Source organism: Bolinopsis microptera, chromosome 4, assembly GCF_026151205.1.
Source record: "Bolinopsis microptera isolate Bmic1 chromosome 4, MBARI_Bmic_1.0, whole genome shotgun sequence".
NCBI lineage: Eukaryota > Metazoa > Ctenophora > Tentaculata > Lobata > Bolinopsidae > Bolinopsis > Bolinopsis microptera.
In genome coordinates, this window is record NC_087075.1 from 3,473,734 (window position 1) to 3,493,641 (window position 19,908).

General features: G+C 39.4%; 1 protein-coding gene across 1 annotated transcript; it reads right to left on the reverse strand.

Moving 5' to 3' along the window:
* Positions 1 to 6,648: 6,648 nt before the first annotated feature.
* On the reverse strand, positions 6,649 to 19,698 carry LOC134814364 (basement membrane-specific heparan sulfate proteoglycan core protein-like). The gene is made up of 21 exons (XM_063822462.1): positions 19,690 to 19,698; positions 19,147 to 19,480; positions 18,941 to 19,027; positions 18,340 to 18,808; positions 17,896 to 18,035; positions 17,645 to 17,766; positions 17,302 to 17,494; positions 16,944 to 17,135; positions 16,733 to 16,829; positions 16,391 to 16,530; positions 16,091 to 16,225; positions 14,919 to 15,071; positions 14,544 to 14,673; positions 12,895 to 13,322; positions 12,617 to 12,769; positions 12,198 to 12,317; positions 9,595 to 9,749; positions 8,657 to 8,774; positions 8,342 to 8,497; positions 7,902 to 8,093; positions 6,649 to 7,784 (listed from the first exon to the last, which is right to left on the reverse strand). The coding sequence occupies exons 1-21, from the start codon at positions 19,696 to 19,698 to the stop codon at positions 7,708 to 7,710; spliced, it is 3,600 nt and encodes a 1,199-aa protein (XP_063678532.1). The 3' UTR covers positions 6,649 to 7,707.
* Between the last annotated feature and the right edge of the window lie 210 nt (positions 19,699 to 19,908).

The window sequence follows — 19,908 nt, forward strand, 5'->3', positions numbered from 1 at the left end:
GGACGACCCCTAGATCTTGTCCTATGCACAGGGATCCAGTTAGGCAGGTACTTAGGCAGCCTAGTGTCTGGCATTTTGGTGGCATGGCCGAACCAGCGCAGGCAGTTTGCTCCTATATACGTCTTTACTGGATTTATCCTTGCACGCTCTTTTGAGTTTCTAACTCGGTCGAGCCATCTTATCTTAAATATTCTCCTCAAGCAACTTGTATCACGTGGTGACCCCCACTGTCGCTTCACTATAGTGTATCGTCTTCGACTATAGTGTATCGTCTTCGACGATACAGGGGGAGCCGCGCACTTCGTGCGCGGCGGGTCATACAACGTATGACAACAAGCAACGTAATGTAACTGCTTTTTTATTGTGTTCCAAACCTCACTATCATATAAAAATATTGTCAAAACTGCTACGGGTGCTACTCTATAAAACTGCTACGGGTACGGTGCTACCCTATAAAACTACTACGGGTGCTACCCTATAAAACTGCTACGGGTGCTACTCTATAAAACTGCTACGGGTGCTACTCTATAAAACTGCTACGGGTGCTACCCTATAAAACTGCTACGGGTGCTACTCTATAAAACTGCTACGGGTGCTACTCTATAAAACTGCTACGGATGCTACCCTATAAAACTGCTACGGATGCTACCCTATAAAACTGCTACGGGTGCTACTCTATAAAACTGCTACGGGTGCTACCCTATAAAACTGCTACGGGTGCTACCCTATAAAACTGCTACGGGTGCTACCCTATAAAACTGCTACGGGTGCTACCCTATAAAACTGCTACGGGTGCTACCCTATAAAACTGCTACGGGTGCTACCCTATAAAACTGCTACGGGTGCTACTCTATAAAACTGCTACGGGTGCTACTCTATAAAACTGCTACGGGTGCTACCCTATAAAACTGCTACGGGTGCTACCCTATAAAACTGCTACGGGTGCTACCCTATAAAACTGCTACGGGTGCTACTCTATAAAACTGCTACGGATGCTACCCTATAAAACTGCTACGGATGCTACCTTATAAAACTGCTACGGGTGCTACCCTATAAAACTGCTACGGGTGCTACCCTATAAAACTACTACGGGTGCTACCCTATAAAACTGCTACGGGTGCTATCCTATAAAACTGCTACGGGTGCTACCCTATAAAACTGCTACGGGTGCTACCCTATAAAACTGCTACGGGTGCTACCCTATAAAACTGCTACGGGTGCTACTCTATAAAACTGCTACGGGTGCTACTCTATAAAACTGCTACGGATGCTACCCTATAAAACTGCTACGGATGCTACCTTATAAAACTGCTACGGGTGCTACCCTATAAAACTGCTACGGGTGCTACCCTATAAAACTACTACGGGTGCTACCCTATAAAACTGCTACGGGTGCTACCCTATAAAACTGCTACGGGTGCTACCCTATAAAACTGCTACGGGTGCTACCCTATAAAACTGCTACGGGTGCTACCCTATAAAACTGCTACGGGTGCTACCCTATAAAACTGCTACGGATGCTACCCTATGAAACTGCTACGGGTGCTACCCTATAAAACTGCTACGGGTGCTACCCTATAAAACTGCTACGGGTGCTACCCTATAAAACTGCTACGGGTGCTACCCTATAAAACTGCTACGGGTGCTACCCTATAAAACTGCTACGGATGCTACCCTATGAAACTGCTACGGGTGCTACCCTATAAAACTGCTACGGGTGCTACCCTATAAAACTGCTACGGGTGCTACCCTATAAAACTGCTACGGGTGCTACCCTATAAAACTGCTACGGGTGCTACCCTATAAAACTGCTACGGGTGCTACTCTATAAAACTGCTACGGATGCTACCCTATAAAACTGCTACGGATGCTACCCTATGAAACTGCTACGGGTGCTACCCTATAAAACTGCTACGGGTGCTACTCTATAAAACTGCTACGGGTGCTACCCTATAAAACTGCTACGGATGCTACCCTATAAAACTGCTACGGTGCTACCCTATAAAACTGCTACGGGTGCTACCCTATAAAACTACTACGGGTGCTACCCTATAAAACTGCTACGGGTGCTACCCTATAAAACTGCTACGGGTGCTACCCTATAAAACTGCTACGGATGCTACCCTATGAAACTGCTACGGGTGCTACCCTATAAAACTGCTACGGGTGCTACCCTATAAAACTGCTACGGGTGCTACCCTATAAAACTGCTACGGGTGCTACCCTATAAAACTGCTACGGGTGCTACCCTATAAAACTGCTACGGATGCTACCTTATAAAACTGCTACGGGTGCTACTCTATAAAACTGCTACGGGTGCTACCCTATAAAACTGCTACGGGTGCTACCCTATAAAACTGCTACGGATGCTACCCTATGAAACTGCTACGGGTGCTACCCTATAAATCATGATCTTTGCATCAGTGTAAGATTTATTGTTGCGGTTTTTCCATATATTATTATTACTGAGTTGGTTGAAGGTTTCGGAAGCTTTTTGAATCCTAGCAGACAGGTCACGGTCGATAGTGCCGTCAATGGAAATAGTTGTACTGTAGTAAGTACGTAAAGTCTCTAACTTGCTGCACTAGCTGTCATGTCTTCAACTGTGGCTTCCTTCGTCATCGTGTATGGCTGTTGAGAGGTTGCTTTACCAATTACCAGAGCTTCAGTCTTTTTACCATTAATTCTGAGACCTCCAGGCCTTGGGCACCATACTTACACAAAAGGTCAATTGTTTCTTCATAATCCATATCTAACACAGTGATATCATCAACAAGCGGACTGATAGATCTTAGACGAACCGCTCCGTCGCGTGAGACACTGTCACTACTTTGTTGCTTTCTGTGAGTGTGACTGTTATCTTAGCAGCCACATTGAGGCTGCAGCGTAATGCACTACTGGGCCGCGCATCAAATAACGTTTTTCGCAACTACACTTCGCTAAATGAAGATCTGCCAAATGCACCACATGCAGTTGCATGGCACTTTACCTGGGGACCTCAGGCTATTGTTCATAAACATAGAATAGAGATTCGGTGGAATGACAGGCTGAGCGCGGCCCAGTAACATGGCACTGGGCCGGGCCATGGGCCTCGTTGTAGCACGATGCACTACTGGGCCTCGCCGCGCATCTTCTCGCAACCACATGACAGCTTATGCAGATCGGCGAGATGCGAAGGATTGACATTGTGAATCAATTAGTAGTCTCGCCGCGGCCGAGCTGTACTGAAGGATTGACATCGTGAATCATCATTGAGGCAGACATTGAAAAGTGAAGGACCTCGAATGTCTCCTTGGCCACTACCAGAATTTATTTCAAACGCCATGATCTGACAATTTTAATTCATCGTAGCTCTCGATATAATATTAATACGAAAGTGTTGAAAATGGCTTGGACCGAACATTTTCTAACTCAAAATTTTTTCCCTAAAAACCACTTTTTTCCACATTTTATGTTAATGTTAATTGACGATTTCACATAGCCATGTGTATACGCGTGATATATATGCGTGACGCGCTTGTTTGCGAGAGGGCTCTGGTTAAGGCAAATTGACGATGTCAATTGATGGCAGCTCGGCGCGACGGCGCGGCACAGTAGCGCATTTCGCCGATCTAGCCGTTACGAAAATCAGCTGGTTCATAAAATTAATGAAGAAGATTCGAATACACGATTTAAAATAAAAGTAGAAACGTAATCGAAAGACAAACTGAACAAATGAGGATTTCGTCTTGAAACGAGCTATATATAGAGTATAACGTAGCGCTCGACTCCAAATAGAATTCAAATAAAAATGCGCTCCGGTAGTTTCAACTCCCAGCAGCTGGGAGTTGGAAAACTGGAATTCACGTTGCTGTCGCTGTGAGAAGCCTCATTGAGTGCGCGGCGCGGCACAATAACGCATCGCGCTACAAATGTTAATGTTACGCTCTTTATTATTATTCTTATAGCCGAATTTTTTTTTTGGTTTTTCGAAGTAGTAGTACTCAGAAACTACGGACCGAAAACAAAGTTTCCTTCTAGCCGAAGGCTTGATACATGTTTCGTATCCAAATATCGGAAATATTATTTCCCGCCTTCGGCGACGCGCGCGTCGCGGCCGAAAAGTGGCATGCAACGAATATCAACCGAAGGCAAGAAGATTGTAGGAAATAAGTAATCGGGTATAAATATATAAAGTGGCCCGCGACGGTCCTACGGTGACGACAAAATCTACTCCATACTCATTCGCAATATAAACCACTCCCCTATAAATATGATCAATAATTCACGGGTCCGTAATCCGTATTACTATTGCCCGATTTAAGTTAGCGGGCGCCTAACGGAGATGCACTAAAATGCAGCATTTATACCTAATGGATTGCTAGCGGAGTATAGGCATAGCGGACACCGGTGCAAACTAGCTAAGAAAAGTACTAGCTTCATTAACACATCCGCTAGTTTCCGCTAGCTATCCGATGTTGGCGTTGCCGCTAGGTCCGCTTACCGCTATAATTTTCTGTAACTTAAATCTGCAAAATCGGCTATATACGGACCCGTGAATTATGTGTATTGGAACTATATAGCGTCTGTTTTGCTGCGCGCGACGCTAGCCGCACCATGTGTTAATTAATTACAGTGAAGTTCCTCCTTCGGAAAGTTATTTTCCGCAATTTTCTGGATTAATTAATTGTTGATGCGCGCGGCGCTTAATTGGTCAAATAAATTGTCAATGTTTTACCATGCGCGAATCTCACTCATTTATTAAAATTAAAAACATAGTCTGATAGTCATAGTATGTAAATATGTTGCACTTTTTTCAGTCACACTTTTCACTCGAAAGAATTAATGGTACAAAATACAAATACATCGTAGGGAAAATTAGTCGTGCGTGGATTAGAGTTAAAATGTGACAAAAAATATGCATTTCAAGATTTTAGAAAATACTTGTTGTCGCCAGCGCTAGTTGTCATAGTAGAGGCTCTTACGGGCATTGTCTGCTCGATACGCTAAGGACCCCAGATACACCTTACTAGACGTATTTTTGACCGTAGAATCGATTAAAAGTGGTTTAAAGATGATTGGATTGACTTTTTTTGGGGTAAAATTGCAAAAAACCGATTTTTGGGCAAAAAATAGGCCAAAAAACCATGTTTTTTGATATTTGAACAAGTTAATTTTGTTGGCATGTCGGCAAAACTTGCATGGAGATAGCTATAACACAGCCGCACAAGATGATATAAAAATTTGAAAAATACCTCTATTTTTTTGGGGGTAAAAATTCAAAAAAAGTGGTAAAAAATGTTGACTTTTTTGCTTGAAGTTTGAATATTTTTTTGCAGTTGTATTAAATCAATCCAAAAATAGTCACATCGTGTTTGCCTAAATGTTTCCTTTCCGAGAAGTACCCACTTCATATACTTAATCGAAGTTTGAATATTGTCACTCCGCAAGCGTTTTTGCCAAATTTTCGACGCGCACTACGCGCAAAAGCATTTAGTTGTTATCAATTGGCACCCGCGCGTTCATCATAAATTTCAAACAGCTATAACTCAGCGAGATTATGTCCGTTCTAGCTCATATTTTCACACCAAATAGAAAATAATGTGATCTTATTGCTGACAAAATATGAATATAATTACTCTATTTGCCTTAGAGTATTAGACTGTCAAAGTTTAAAACGCGCATTGGTATAGCACGTGACTAATAAGGCCAAATTTATACTTCTTAACATATTATCGATCCTTAGACATCATACTATTGTGTCCAATTAGCGGTTAGGTCTCTAAACTCGTAGCAGAAAACACGTCTTTTTGCCCGTAAGAGCCTCTACTATCATGTCGCGTTTACACTTTCGCAAAAAAACCGAATTATGATGTACAAATCTTATGGAAGTTGGGGGACTGTTTTGGAGCTGGAGAGCGTCCAGAGCCGGTTTACCCGTCTCATTGATGAGGTGGGTACTCTTCCTTACATGCAGCCGTAGACTGGATATCCTTAATTTGACAACGTTGGCAGAGCGGCGAATACGTGGGGACCTTATTGAAGCTTTTAAGGTAATTAATGGTTTGACTGATTATGGTTCAGACTTGTTCAGACCAAGCAGATCAGGTGTTTATATGGTTTCATCTAATAGAAGTAGTAAGAGTACGTGTGACAAAGGTCAAGAATATCCAGTGTTTTTTTCTTCCAGAGCGGGTTGTTCCTTATTGGAACAAACTCCCTTCGGAGGTAAAGAACTGCTAGACAGTTTTGAGTTTTAAAATTGGATCGGAAATTTTTATAAATGATATAATTTCTAAAAGTAAATGTATCAGTATTGTAAATGACTTTCATTTTTGGAATGTTTCGAAAGAAGTTTTAACAAGAATTGAAGGTACCAGTTATGTCAGTAATAAGGAAAAACACAATGATTATCTTCGGTTTCATCCTTATGTAGCAAAGAAACGTTTTATAAATCTTTATTCCACTGGGAAGTGTGAATAAATTAAATTTTTTAAATGTTGTTGTTATTCATGATTGATATTTGATAATTTATTACTTTTAAATTTGATGGAGAAATAGTTACTGTATATTTTTCCATGTAGTGCGATGATACTTTGTAAACATTAGTGATGATGTAATGTCATAATTTTTACATTACTTTACTTTACTTTAAGTAAAACACGAATAGAAGTCGAATATACTTTTAATAATTATCTGACATTGACACGATGTTTAATTTATAATTATTTTATAGTCTAAGTCTAAAGCTAACTTTTAGCTCAAACATAACAGCTGAATCTTAAAAAAATTTAATGTTTAAATAATGATAAAATATACAAAAATCAACTTAATATCTCATAAAAAAAGATGTATTAATGTAATCTGGGTCACTTACATCGCTATAAACACAGAATAATAATCAGATTAGATATTGCGCACACAATCCGGTGAACGCTCTTTTTAGCCTGTAGGCTACTGCGTACCCCGGTTGGCAGTTACTCACAAATTCCGAACTCTCCATTTTAAATTTTAATATTCAGTACCCTTCACTTGCCACATATATGATTAATTATTCTCATCATTCACCATATTACAAAATGTATTTAATTCTGTCTAAGTGAAAACAAGGTAAATGAGATATATTAGTGATACAATATATTATGTGAGAGTAAATTGAAATTGTATAATTATACATATAAATTGATAATTTTGATAAATTGTAATTTGATTTGAATTTGAATTTGAATTTGAATCAGCTGATTATACAGACAAGTATCAAACTCGCATTTATAATTTAAACTTTCAATATTAATGTAGTGTGAATATTTTGTACTTTTTGGGTCAATAGTTACAGTAACTTAAAATTAAATTAATACAGGCATTATTACATAGTAACATCTAGGCCAATGAAAATACAGTACCTAGAAATAATCTGAAAAGCTGGTTATATACAGAAGTATCAAACTCGCCTTTATAATTTTTACTCGTTGGTATGTTACAAGACTGTTTTAATTTGAATCCAGATTGTACTTTTCGGGTCAATAATTACAGTAACTTAAATTAATACCTGCATTTATAAAGTAACATCTGGGCCAATGAAAATACAGTACCTAGATATTATCTGAAAAGTATAACTCTAACAGTCTTTACAAGTCTAGTTACACAGCCTGCGTTCTCTAAGCCTACAAATCCTAGACATTCAGTCTTCTAAACCAATTAGCTAATTAACTGATAATTAGCTGATAATTAGCTGGATATTTGAGTCATTGTTCTTTCCAGTTGTTGGTGATTCTGAGAATCCAGGTCCACGTTCTCCATTGCGGCTGTTGAATAACGTGGTTAAAATTAGAACAGATCTGTCGTCACTTAGTTACCACTTAGTTACCAGTTAGTTACCTTGTTAAAGCAACACATAAGGCAAAAAAGTAAAATCAACTCACTTGGATTATTGATGACTTCAGAATGGTCCTTCCACTGTCTCTTGTACATCTCAACAGAGTCAGCTCCAGATTCGGGTAGGGAGGAAGATACTGCCCTGGTGTGTTTCTTGTAGAAGAAGAACACACCGACACCAACAACAAGCAGAACTGCAACCACCACAATACCGATTATGTCCCAGCTGGTCTGTGGCGCTGACAGGAAGGGTAGTTTAACATCGGTATTTTGGGTTTGTTCTTAAGTAAATTTTATCAGAATTATTCAAACAATTATGGGTGCGGCTGCACCGTTGGGCGGTTGGGCTCCGGGACCCCCTCAAAAGTTTGGTCAGGGGTCCTAGTTTGTTGGTCAACTGCTAAGTCAGAATCAATTTCACAAAAATTTCAGACTGAACCCCCCCCCCCCCCCCCTTAAATAATTAGCTAATCATATAATCAATTACCAGGGCAGAAGACGAGAGTCTGGTCCCAGGAACCGTGTTCACACTTGATAACGATTGTCTCGTCCCCACAGTTCACCTTCAGTTCACCCAAATGAGAGATAATGTCGGAGCTTGAGTCCATGACGGCGTTCTCAATGCTTGGTAATTTACAGTCACCTGTAAGGGGAAATGTTATCAGGTATATGTGGAGGTAACAGTGCTATTTCAAAATATAAATGAGAAATCAGCATGCTGACATGTATGAGTTACGGCAATTTTTTGAGATAAATATAGTTAATCGTGGGGGGGGGGGGGGAAGTTTTGAACATTACTCACTGGTTTGGGTAACATAGAAAGCTCCTGATGATTCTTTTCCGTCAGAGAATGCTGCGGAACAAGTGTAAATACCAATATCGCTAGCTTCTACTTCAGGTAGATACAATACTGATGATATCTGAAGGGAAGGTCAGTTAACAGTTTATCGATATTATTATTTACTTCTATAATCTTATAATATAGGGGGGGGGGGGGGGGGGCCAACCATATTAAAGTATATTAAAATGTAGGATTTTTCCCGATTTTGACCCGGGGATATACTTTAATATACTTTAATATACCTACAATATACTTTAATATATCCCTATCTCCTTGGCAGCCTACATCAAAAATTGTTGCCCAAAATAAGCTTGAAATGCAATTCTTAATCGATTCCAAAAAGTTCTTGAAAAAATATTGAAAACTGATAGAGTTATTTCAATTTTAATGAAGTCATTTTGGCTAGTATTCCGAACCGAGATATTATGTGCAATTTTCCCAATTTTGTTCATGGAGGTCTTTTTACTTAGTATCCACTATATTCAACAAACACTGAGTTATATCTTTCACATAGAGTTAGTCTCATTGAAAAATATTGAAATTTTATCGAATTTGGGCAAAAGCGAATTTGGGCAAAAGCGTATGCCCAAATATGGGCATATTTTTGTAAGCTCATAGCTCAGCCAATTTTTGACCAATCTGGATGGAAATTCATGTACTAGTCCTAAAACAGGCTTATCTTGCGAATCTGAGTGAAAAATATAGTTCATCATGTAAAGTAGTATATTAAAATGTAGGATTTTTTCCGATTTTGACCCGGGGATATACTTTAATATACTTTAATATGGTTGGCCCCCCCCAATATACTAAAAATTCCTGTCTGAAAGAGTTAATAGCTTGTGACTGGTGGTTAACCACTCATTAACCACTTAGTAACCACTCAGTAACCACTTAGTAACCTTGTTATCGTAGTAGAGGGTAGAGTGGGGTAGAACTGGACTATCAGCTCGGTACCAAGTGATCTTGGTATTCTCATCTATTGTAGCAACAGAGCAAGTCAGGTTGTAACCTTCCCCCAGGTGCACCTTCTCCGGTCCGGTTACTCCTTCCACTCCTGAGTAGATAAAAACATCAATATATCAGGTAATAGGAGAAAATTTAACGTATATTTTTCCATTTATAATCAGGAATTCAGCAGAAAAGATGGAGTCAACATTCCAAGATCAAACAGTCTACAGAGAGGAATGACGTTATTTTTTTAGTCCGCCCTTTTCTTGATAACAGTTAAGGGCGACATTTGTCCGACAGCGACATCTGTCCGACTCAGAAAATAGGTCATTCGGACAATAGTTTATGTTGCATCCTACCGTACGATTTTCTTGAAACTTTCCATAAAGTATGGTGGTTATAGGACAGATAATCTGTGTAAGTTTGAACGAGTTTTTATATGCCAAATTTGAGATATCACCTTAAACACACAAAATATCTCCAATTCGGTGGTTTGCAGTGTAATATATCCAAGGCATATATCTGGAGATCCAACGATACGATTTTCTTGTAACTTTCTAGATAGTAAGATAGCTTTAAGACAAATAATTTGTGCAAGTTTGGGTGAATTTCTATGTGCCAAATTTGAGATATCACTTCAAACACAAAAAATAGTGCTGTCGGACAGATGTCGCTGTCGGACAGATGTCGTGTTACCGTTTAAAAACTTGTAAACAACTGCAAACAAATATCAGCATTCCGAACTGCAAACAGATAACAGCATTCCGAACTGCAAACAGATAACAGCATTCCGAACTGCAAACAGATAACAGCATTCTTAACTGCAACAGATAACAGCATTCCGAACTGCAAACAGATAACACCATTCCGAACTGCAAACAGATAACACCATTCCGAACTTCAAATAGATAGCACAATTCCGAACTGCAAACAGATAACAGCATTCCGAACTGCAAACAGATAGCAACATTCCGAACTGCAAACAGATAACACCATTCCAAACTGCAAACAGATATCAGCATTCCGAACTGCAAACAGATAACAGCATTCCGAACTGCAAACAGATAACAGCAATCCAAACTGCAAACAGATAACAGCATTCCGAACTGCAAACAGATAACAGCATTCCAAACTGCAAACAGATAACAGCATTCCAAACTGCAAACAGATAACAGCATTCCAAACTGCAAACAGATAACAGCATTCCGAACTGCAAACAGATAATAGCATTCCGAACTGCAAACAGATAACAGCATTCCAAACTGCAAACAGATAACAGCATTCCAAATTGCAAACAGATAGCAGCATTCCGAACTGCAAACAGATAACACCATTCCGAACTTCAAATAGATAGCACAATTCCGAACTGCAAACAGATAACAGCATTCCGAACTGCAAACAGATAGCAACATTGTGCTGTCGGACAGATGTCGCTGTCGGACAGATGTCGTGTTACCGTTTAAAAACTTGTAAACAACTGCAAACAAATATCAGCATTCCGAACTGCAAACAGATAACAGCATTCCGAACTGCAAACAGATAACAGCATTCCGAACTGCAAACAGATAACAGCATTCTTAACTGCAACAGATAACAGCATTCCGAACTGCAAACAGATAACACCATTCCGAACTGCAAACAGATAACACCATTCCGAACTTCAAATAGATAGCACAATTCCGAACTGCAAACAGATAACAGCATTCCGAACTGCAAACAGATAGCAACATTCCGAACTGCAAACAGATAACACCATTCCAAACTGCAAACAGATATCAGCATTCCGAACTGCAAACAGATAACAGCATTCCGAACTGCAAACAGATAACAGCAATCCAAACTGCAAACAGATAACAGCATTCCGAACTGCAAACAGATAACAGCATTCCAAACTGCAAACAGATAACAGCATTCCAAACTGCAAACAGATAACAGCATTCCAAACTGCAAACAGATAACAGCATTCCGAACTGCAAACAGATAATAGCATTCCGAACTGCAAACAGATAACAGCATTCCAAACTGCAAACAGATAACAGCATTCCAAATTGCAAACAGATAGCAGCATTCCGAACTGCAAACAGATAACAGCATTCCGAACTGCAAACAGATAACAGGATTCGGAACTGCAAACAGATAGCAGCATTCCGAACTGCAAACAGATAACAGCATTCTTAACTGCAAACAGATAACAGGATTCCAAACTGCAAACAGATAACAGCATTCCAAACTGCAAACAGATAGCAGCATTCCGAACTGCAAACAGATAACAGCATTCCGAACTGCAAACAGATAACAGGATTCGGAACTGCAAACAGATAGCAGCATTCCGAACTGCAAACAGATAGCAGCATTCCGAACTGCAAACAGATAACAGCATTCTTAACTGCAAACAGATAACAGGATTCGGAACTGCAAACAGATAGCAGCATTCCGAACTGCAAACAGAGAGCAACATTCCGAACTGCAAACAGATAACACCATTCCGAACTGCAAACAGATAACAGCATTCCGAACTGAAAACAGATAACAGCATTCCGAACTGCAAACATACCGTAAGCGAGCACAACAGCTCTCCTGACAGAATACCCTCCGACGTCAGCGTAGTGAACTGTAGCCTCGACCTCTATGTCTTGAGTGACTGGCCACTGTAGGGTGCTGGTATACTCAGAACCTGGGGGCAGGGCTGTTAGCTCAGTTACCACTTAGTAACCACTTAGTTACCACCTAGTAACCACTTAATAACCTGTGCTTATTAATCAAACCTACTTGAGTTAAAACAGTTGTCTTGGGATATTGTATAACCAATAACAAGGGCTCACTATTTAGGTCGCAATATATTTCAATCTCTTCACTTTTTACGTTTTTTAAAGTAGAAGTGACTTGCTGGTGTAAGTTACTAATTAGTAAACACTTAGTAACCACTCATTAACCACTTAGTAACCACTCATTAATAAAGTAGAAGTGACTTACTGGTGTAGGAGCCAGAGAATTGTATAGTTCTCAAACTGTTGACCTTCCAATGAACGGCAGGCACGTTAGTTATGTAGTTTGCAGTCAGGGTAAGGAGCGCCTCCTCTCCGATCAGCACGTAGCGAGAACTATCTACTTCCAGAGTGGGTTCATCTGTGCAAAAAGTTTATTAAATTACTGATATTTATAACTTAATAACTATTAGGGTATATTAGATGGCAGATCGTTTTCGTGTAATGTGATATACATGATCTGCAATATCCTCAACATTGACTTACCAACGATATAGATCTTTGCTAAATCAGATTTGATAACTACATCAGCTCCGTAAGAAACAGAACAGCTGTATTGAATCTCCTTCACCTCCTCACCCACACTTATCACTTCTCCTCGGAACCTCACCGCATCACCATGGTGATCACCGTCACTGATCTGCACGGCACCTTGTGACAGATCACATGACACCTTGACTCCGTCCTGGTGCCGAACACTGAATACCACCTCAGTCAGCTGTCCTCTCTTGACCACGATATCAGATACTACGTCAATGAATCCCAGTAGTTTGAGGGGAGCGGGTTCTGATCCGTACACTGTTAGATCTGACAGGATGGAGGCAGCACAGCGGTACTCTCCCATGTCAAAGGTGAGAATTGAGTTCAAGGTTAGGTAACTGTAGGATGTGACGGATCCAGGCACGTGACTAACACTGAAATAATACAAACTTAGGTTATATACAGACAAATATATTCTTACCTTTTTAAAGGGCCGAAGCAAGGCGATTAGCCCTGTGAAAGGTAAGATGTCAATAAAATGATTGAAAATAAACATAATCTCACTCATATAAAACTAAGATGGGATATAAAATACACCACCCAACAAAATCATACAAAAATATGTAATATTTAGACTACCCTTGGAGTGAAGTGCTTAAGTGTGTACCATATGTGTACAGATACACGAGTATTCCATAATACTTGCACTTATCTCCCACCCCAGTATAAAATAATCATATTCTTACTCATATAAAACCAAGATTGGATATGAAATAAACATAAGGAGGCAAGGGAGGGGGGGGGGGGGGGGTCGTTATGAAATTCCTCTCGAAATTTCATGATTGAAGAGAGTAATATCTATTTGCTGCTTTTGATCCCATGGAAAAATATTGTTCCTAGCCGAAGTAATTTCCGGTCAAAGGTCAACGCTCATGTGTAATTGTAGATTTGTATTGCGCGAGCGATTTTCAATCGCGCAATATAAATTTACAATAATAATAGTAATCGAGTCTAAAAATCTATTTTCTCATACATTTTTTGAGTTGTCACCTTGAAACGTTTAGGATATATGTTCTAAGGACCATTTAAAAGATTCCTATCGATCAGAATTTATAGCTGATAGGCCTTGGAAATTTTTTTATTCGATTTTGAAAATATTGGATCTCGTTTTTTGACGATTTTTCCAGGTCCAAGATTTTCAAAATGGAATAAAAAGGAGAAAATTAATTTTTAAACTCAATTTTCAGGGCGCACGATTGAAAATCGCTGGGCAATACAAATACAATTACAGAATTACTCATGAGCGCGGTGCCCTTTGAAATTGACCGGCAATAACTTCGGCTACGGTAGGAACAATATTTTTCCATGGGATCAAAAGCAGCAAATAAATATTACTCCCCTCTATCAGAAACAACTATAAAATCAATTCCGAGAGAAAATTCACCTGCCCCCTTAAACTATATAAAACTAAGATGAGATATAAAATAAACATATTTTTACTCATATAAAACTAAGATGGGATATAAAATAAACATATTCTCACTCATATAAAACAAATAAACATATAAACATATAAAAGATGAAATATGAAATAAACATATCAACCTATATAAAACTAAGATGGGATATAAAAAGTTCTCCTTTATAAAATAAACCTCTTATCGTTGAACATAAGTTCTCCGTCCTTAGTCCAGAAGACCAGATCTGCTTTAATAGCCCCAGTAACAGTACACGTGAGTGTTATATCATCTCCCAGAGCTACAGTTTCAACAGACAAGTCCACTCCTGCGAGGATAAGCAAATGTTACACAAATCTGCAGATTATGAGGCTAATTAAATCTGTAGCCGTCTTTAAATGCTGTCAGTTCACTCGGTAAGGCTATAAGTATACCTAATATCTTAATATGTACGTAACATTGCGCACAGTGCCCGATAACGCGAACGGTGCGCGGTTGCGCACTCTAGGGCAGTGCACTATACCTTATAACGGTGCACATTCGAACGCAAGCAACTTTCAATATCCAACTTACGGACTGGAGAGATATTTGCTCTCTCGGACTCGATGATAAAGCCTTGCTCGAAAGTAGCCTTGCAGAAGTAAGTTCCTTCCTGGCTAGTAGTCAGCACGTTGGTAGTCGCGTAACCGGTATTGTACCTCTCTGTCTTACGGCTGGGGACCTCACCTGCAATAAGTAATCAGAGTTAGTAATCGGAGTCAGTAATCAAAGTTATTAATCAGAGTTTTTAATCAGAGTTAGTAATCAGACTTAGTAATCAGACTTAGTAATCAGACTTAGCAATCAGACTTAGTAATTAGATTAGTAATCAGACTTAGTAATCAGACTTAGTAATCAGACTTAGTTATCAGACTTAGTAATCAGACTTAGTAATCAGACTTAGTAATCAGAGTTAGTAATCAGAGTTAGTAATCAGACTTAGTAATCAGACTTAGTAATTAGACTTAGTAATCAGAGTTATTAATCAGACTTAGTAATCAGAGTTAGTAATCAGACTTAGTAATCAGACTTAGTAATTAGATTAGTAATCAGACTTAGTAATCAGACTTAGTTATCAGACTTAGTAATCAGACTTAGTAATTAGATTAGTAATCAGACTTAGTAATCAGACTTAGTAATCAGACTTAGTTATCAGACTTAGTAATCAGACTTAGTAATCAGACTTAGTAATCAGAGTTAGTAATCAGAGTTAGTAATCAGACTTAGTAATCAGACTTAGTAATTATACTTAGTAATCAGAGTTATTAATCAGACTTAGTAATCAGAGTTAGTAATCAGACTTAGTAATCAGACTTAGTAATTAGATTAGTAATCAGACTTAGTAATCAGACTTAGTTATCAGACTTAGTAATCAGACTTAGTAATCAGAGTTAGTAATCAGACTTAGTAATCAGACTTAGTAATCAGAGTTAGTAATCAGAGTTAGTAATCAGACTTAGTAATTAGATTAGTAATCAGACTTAGTAATCAGACTTAGTTATCAGACTTAGTAATCAGACTTAGTAATCAGACTTAGTAATCAGACTTAGTAATCAGAGTTAGTAATCAGACTTAGTAATCAGACTTAGTAATCAGACTTAGTAATCACATTTTCACCAAACCAAAAATATTATGTCCAACTTGAACTGAAATTTCGGTTGTTTCGAACTTTAAATTATTAAATTATTTATTTAATAGGCACGTACTGGAATCAGAAGATCTGATCCAGACCAACTGTTTGAGCCCATCTCCTAGAACGCTGCAGATCAGGGTTACATCTCCCACTACAGGTAGACCGCTGTCTTTAGGCATTGTCTTGAAACCAATAAGATTTACCAGAGCTGAAAGAGAGTATACTGACTTTATAGCGACGACTAGAACTATAGTTAATTCATTAAAATCAGTAATAAGTACCGAGAAAAGGTTTTATTGATCTTTTTAAGGAACGTAAGTTATCAAACCAGGCAGACCTATTTTAGAAAACTAATAATGAAAACTAAACTGACCTTTTTTAGATAAGTATTTTTTGTCCCCTGACGAGACAACGCACTGCACGCGTGATCTCAAAGTCAAGGGTGAGGTGACCAAGATAGACTGCGTTGATGTGCTCTCAACTCCAGTGCTGATCTCTTTTTCGTTGATAAACCTAAAGTTGGGTATATTAAAAGGGAAAACTACAGGAAAAGGCACTAATCACCTATTCTAGAGTTAATGCGACCGTTAAGAAAAATTATCCACGTATAAGACCATCGTTTTACAGTCAAGTTATCTTCTAGTATTTACTATTATTACTAGTATATTACTAGTACAGTACTACTACTAATCTGTCAATAAAAGATAACACTCACCATTTGAAGGACGAGTCTGCGTTAGTAGCACAGGTAAGAGTAGCTTGTTGGCCAGATTGTAGTGGCGTGTCCACAGGATGTTGGGTAATTCCCGTATCTGATAGTAGGATCACGTGATGAAATGAGATTATTTGTAATTAATTAATCATTCGTCAATTACTAGTAAGTACGTGATAATGCAGCATTAAAAGAGACCCTGTATAAAACTAACCAGACACAGTGACTTTAGCCGACGAGGAGAGGGTTTGTCCCTGATGAGCAGCCTGGCACTTGTAGACACCCTCGTTCTCCTGGCCCACATTCTTCATTATAAGAGAGGTGGAGGTAGAGGAGAACGGGGAGCCGTTCAGAGACCAGGTTATTTCCCCCAAAGTAGGTTTGCAGTGCAGACTGACGCTGTTTCCTGAATAGTTCCAACGTCACAGTCACGGGATTGTAAGAAAGGATCATCAGCACAGTTTAAATGTATTTAATAACTTATCTATAATCTAGAACTGGGTATTTATTAAGTTAGCCCTGTAATCTCTTCAGATATCAGATTAAGATTAGTTCAGCAACTCATAACATACCTTTAGTTAAGTCCATGTCAGTGAGAGCCTCTAAGAAGCCTAGAACAGTAAGTGTAGCAGGATCTGAGACGATGGTACCTATACCGAGGTAGGTAGCTCGGCACTGGTAGTCTCCCTGGTCTTTCGGGGTGATGGTCTCCAGATTCAGGACACCGATGGCCGGGTTGGACGTTGAGGTCAGTCTCTCTCCCACCTGCAACGTTATTGTTAATCTCAAATACACGATTTGATATCTTACTACATTTCGATAATGAACGATATTTTGGTGATTATTGGATAATGGTTAGGGTGATTATTGGTTAATGGTTAGGGTGACTATTTCCGAATTTTAGTTTTCACTCACCGGTTGTCCGTTTCTAGTCCAAGAAATAATAACTATGGAATCGGAAGGAACAGTTGCAGCACAGAAGAATGTGTGATCTGAATTCTCAGAATAAACAGTTACAGTTGAGTCAAACGTCAGACCTGAAGATGTTAGATCTTTAGATAGCAAAATGATTTTATGGCATCTAATTTAAAAACAATTTTCCGTTAAAAACAGTGAATTTACGCTAAATGTAGCCGTATTAAATATTTTGCAGATGATAAACGTACCCATAACTCTTATATCAATTATGTTGCTTGGTTCGGGCTGAGCGTCATCACTCCAGACAGCAGAGCAGGAGTAAGAGCCTTCATCAGAGCCCTGTACCATTGTGATACTAGTCTCACATGAGAACTTGCCTCCTTCCAAACTGTTGGGTATCATACGAGTTATAATCTAACCATACAATATATATATAACATTATACATTATTGATTATGCGATATTAATCATAATTTATCTTGAACTCATGTAAGTGATACAGTTCAGCTCCAAAGATGACATCCATCGCGCCTCTCAGCTGGTGACTGGCAGTTGGTAACTAATGAAGGCACTTGAATGATTCGGTAACAAAAATCTGTTCTAAGTCTGAATAAATAATCGCTTGTTTGAATAAACAAAACCCTGAACGGATCAGTACTGTTAATCTGCTGTAAGTCTAAATAAACAATCACCTGAGTGGTTCAGTAGCGTTAATTTGCCTCGAGTCCTTATAGAAAAGACAAAGTTCTGGCTTAGAGGCGGCGGTTATCTTGCAGCTCAGGTCAAGAACGGAACTTTCCAGAACGTTAAGAGAGGTTGTGCTGATTTGTACTCGTGAGCAAGAAGGTTTATCAGTGCATGTCTTCAACTGAGTAACAGTAATACTCTGTCCTCCCAACTGGAAGCCCTGGTTACATCTCACTGTGACGGGTTCTCCCAGTTTAACGATCCACCCAGCAGGTGGGTCGCTCACTCCGTATCGCACCTCCTCCATCTGACACACTTGTATACAGAGAGAAGGAGCAGTAGCTCCGGTACTGGTAGTACTGGTGCCCTCGGGGCACGAAGAACACGTGCTAGTTCCCGTCTGGTCTTGGTATGTTCCCGCCGGGCAGCTCACACATTGGTCACCAGATTGGTAGGTTCCTTCTACGCACACCACTGTAAACACAAACGTTATTATTTGAATATGTTAAAAGAAATATCACTTTCATGATATAACTGGTATTAATGCTAAACTTATTGCATTGAGATTAACTCATCTCTAAACCGAGATAAGAGATGCAGACTTACTACAACTGTTGTCCAGAGGAACGGATCCAGCACCACAACGTATCTCGTCAGATCTGGTCACGTAAGTGGCGTTTCCATTTCTCGCGACTGAAACAAAATTAGTTTTATGTCCATTAATAATAAAGTACACTTATTTAATTTGCTAAAAATAAAAATTCACAAACTTCTATCGGTCAGAAAATCTAAAAATTATGATTAAAACTTACAAGCGTCGAACGACAATGTTGGGAAATCATCCTCAGCTGCTCTCCTCCTCCTTTTATTAGAAGAACACTTGAGTCTATCCATGATTGTGGTGGGTGCTTTCAAACACCTATCCTCAATACAACAAGCACAGGCTCCCACGCACGCAGCGGTATCCATCACGGTGTACGGAGCGAAGGTGGTGGACTGCGCCCACTCAGAGAACTCAGTGAAGAGTTCCAGTCTTCTGTCCGTGCCGGTGTTACCTGTCTGCTGATACCTCACCCTCAGCCAGATGAAGTTACCCGTGGTATAACAGGCGTCGTAAGCGTTATCGTAGGCAAAGTAGTCGTCGTTCTGGTGGAGAATCAAGCTTAGAGTGATAGCTAATTTAGCTTAAACGAGCGAGTGATAACTAATTCAGCTTATTCAGCTTAAACGAGCGAGTGATAGCTTATTCAGTTAATTCAGCTAAAACGTGCGATCTTATTCCCAAATTTTTTGAGTGTTTGTGTAAATCATATTCCAGTTTTCTGATAAAAGGAGTATTAAACTTACCAAACTACAGTCTCCATCAGAGAGACAAGTAAGAGAAGAAGCAGCGTTAGCCACGTGGTAAGGGAAGGCTAGTCGAGGTAGTCACCGTAGTAGTCAGTACAGGATGCCACCCAGGGTAGCTCGTAACCCACAGAGAAGGTGAGTGTGTAGGAGGTCGGCCCAACCACTCCTGCGAGGGGCAAGATCATTATGGTATGTTAGGTATGTTAGGTATGTTAGGTATGTTA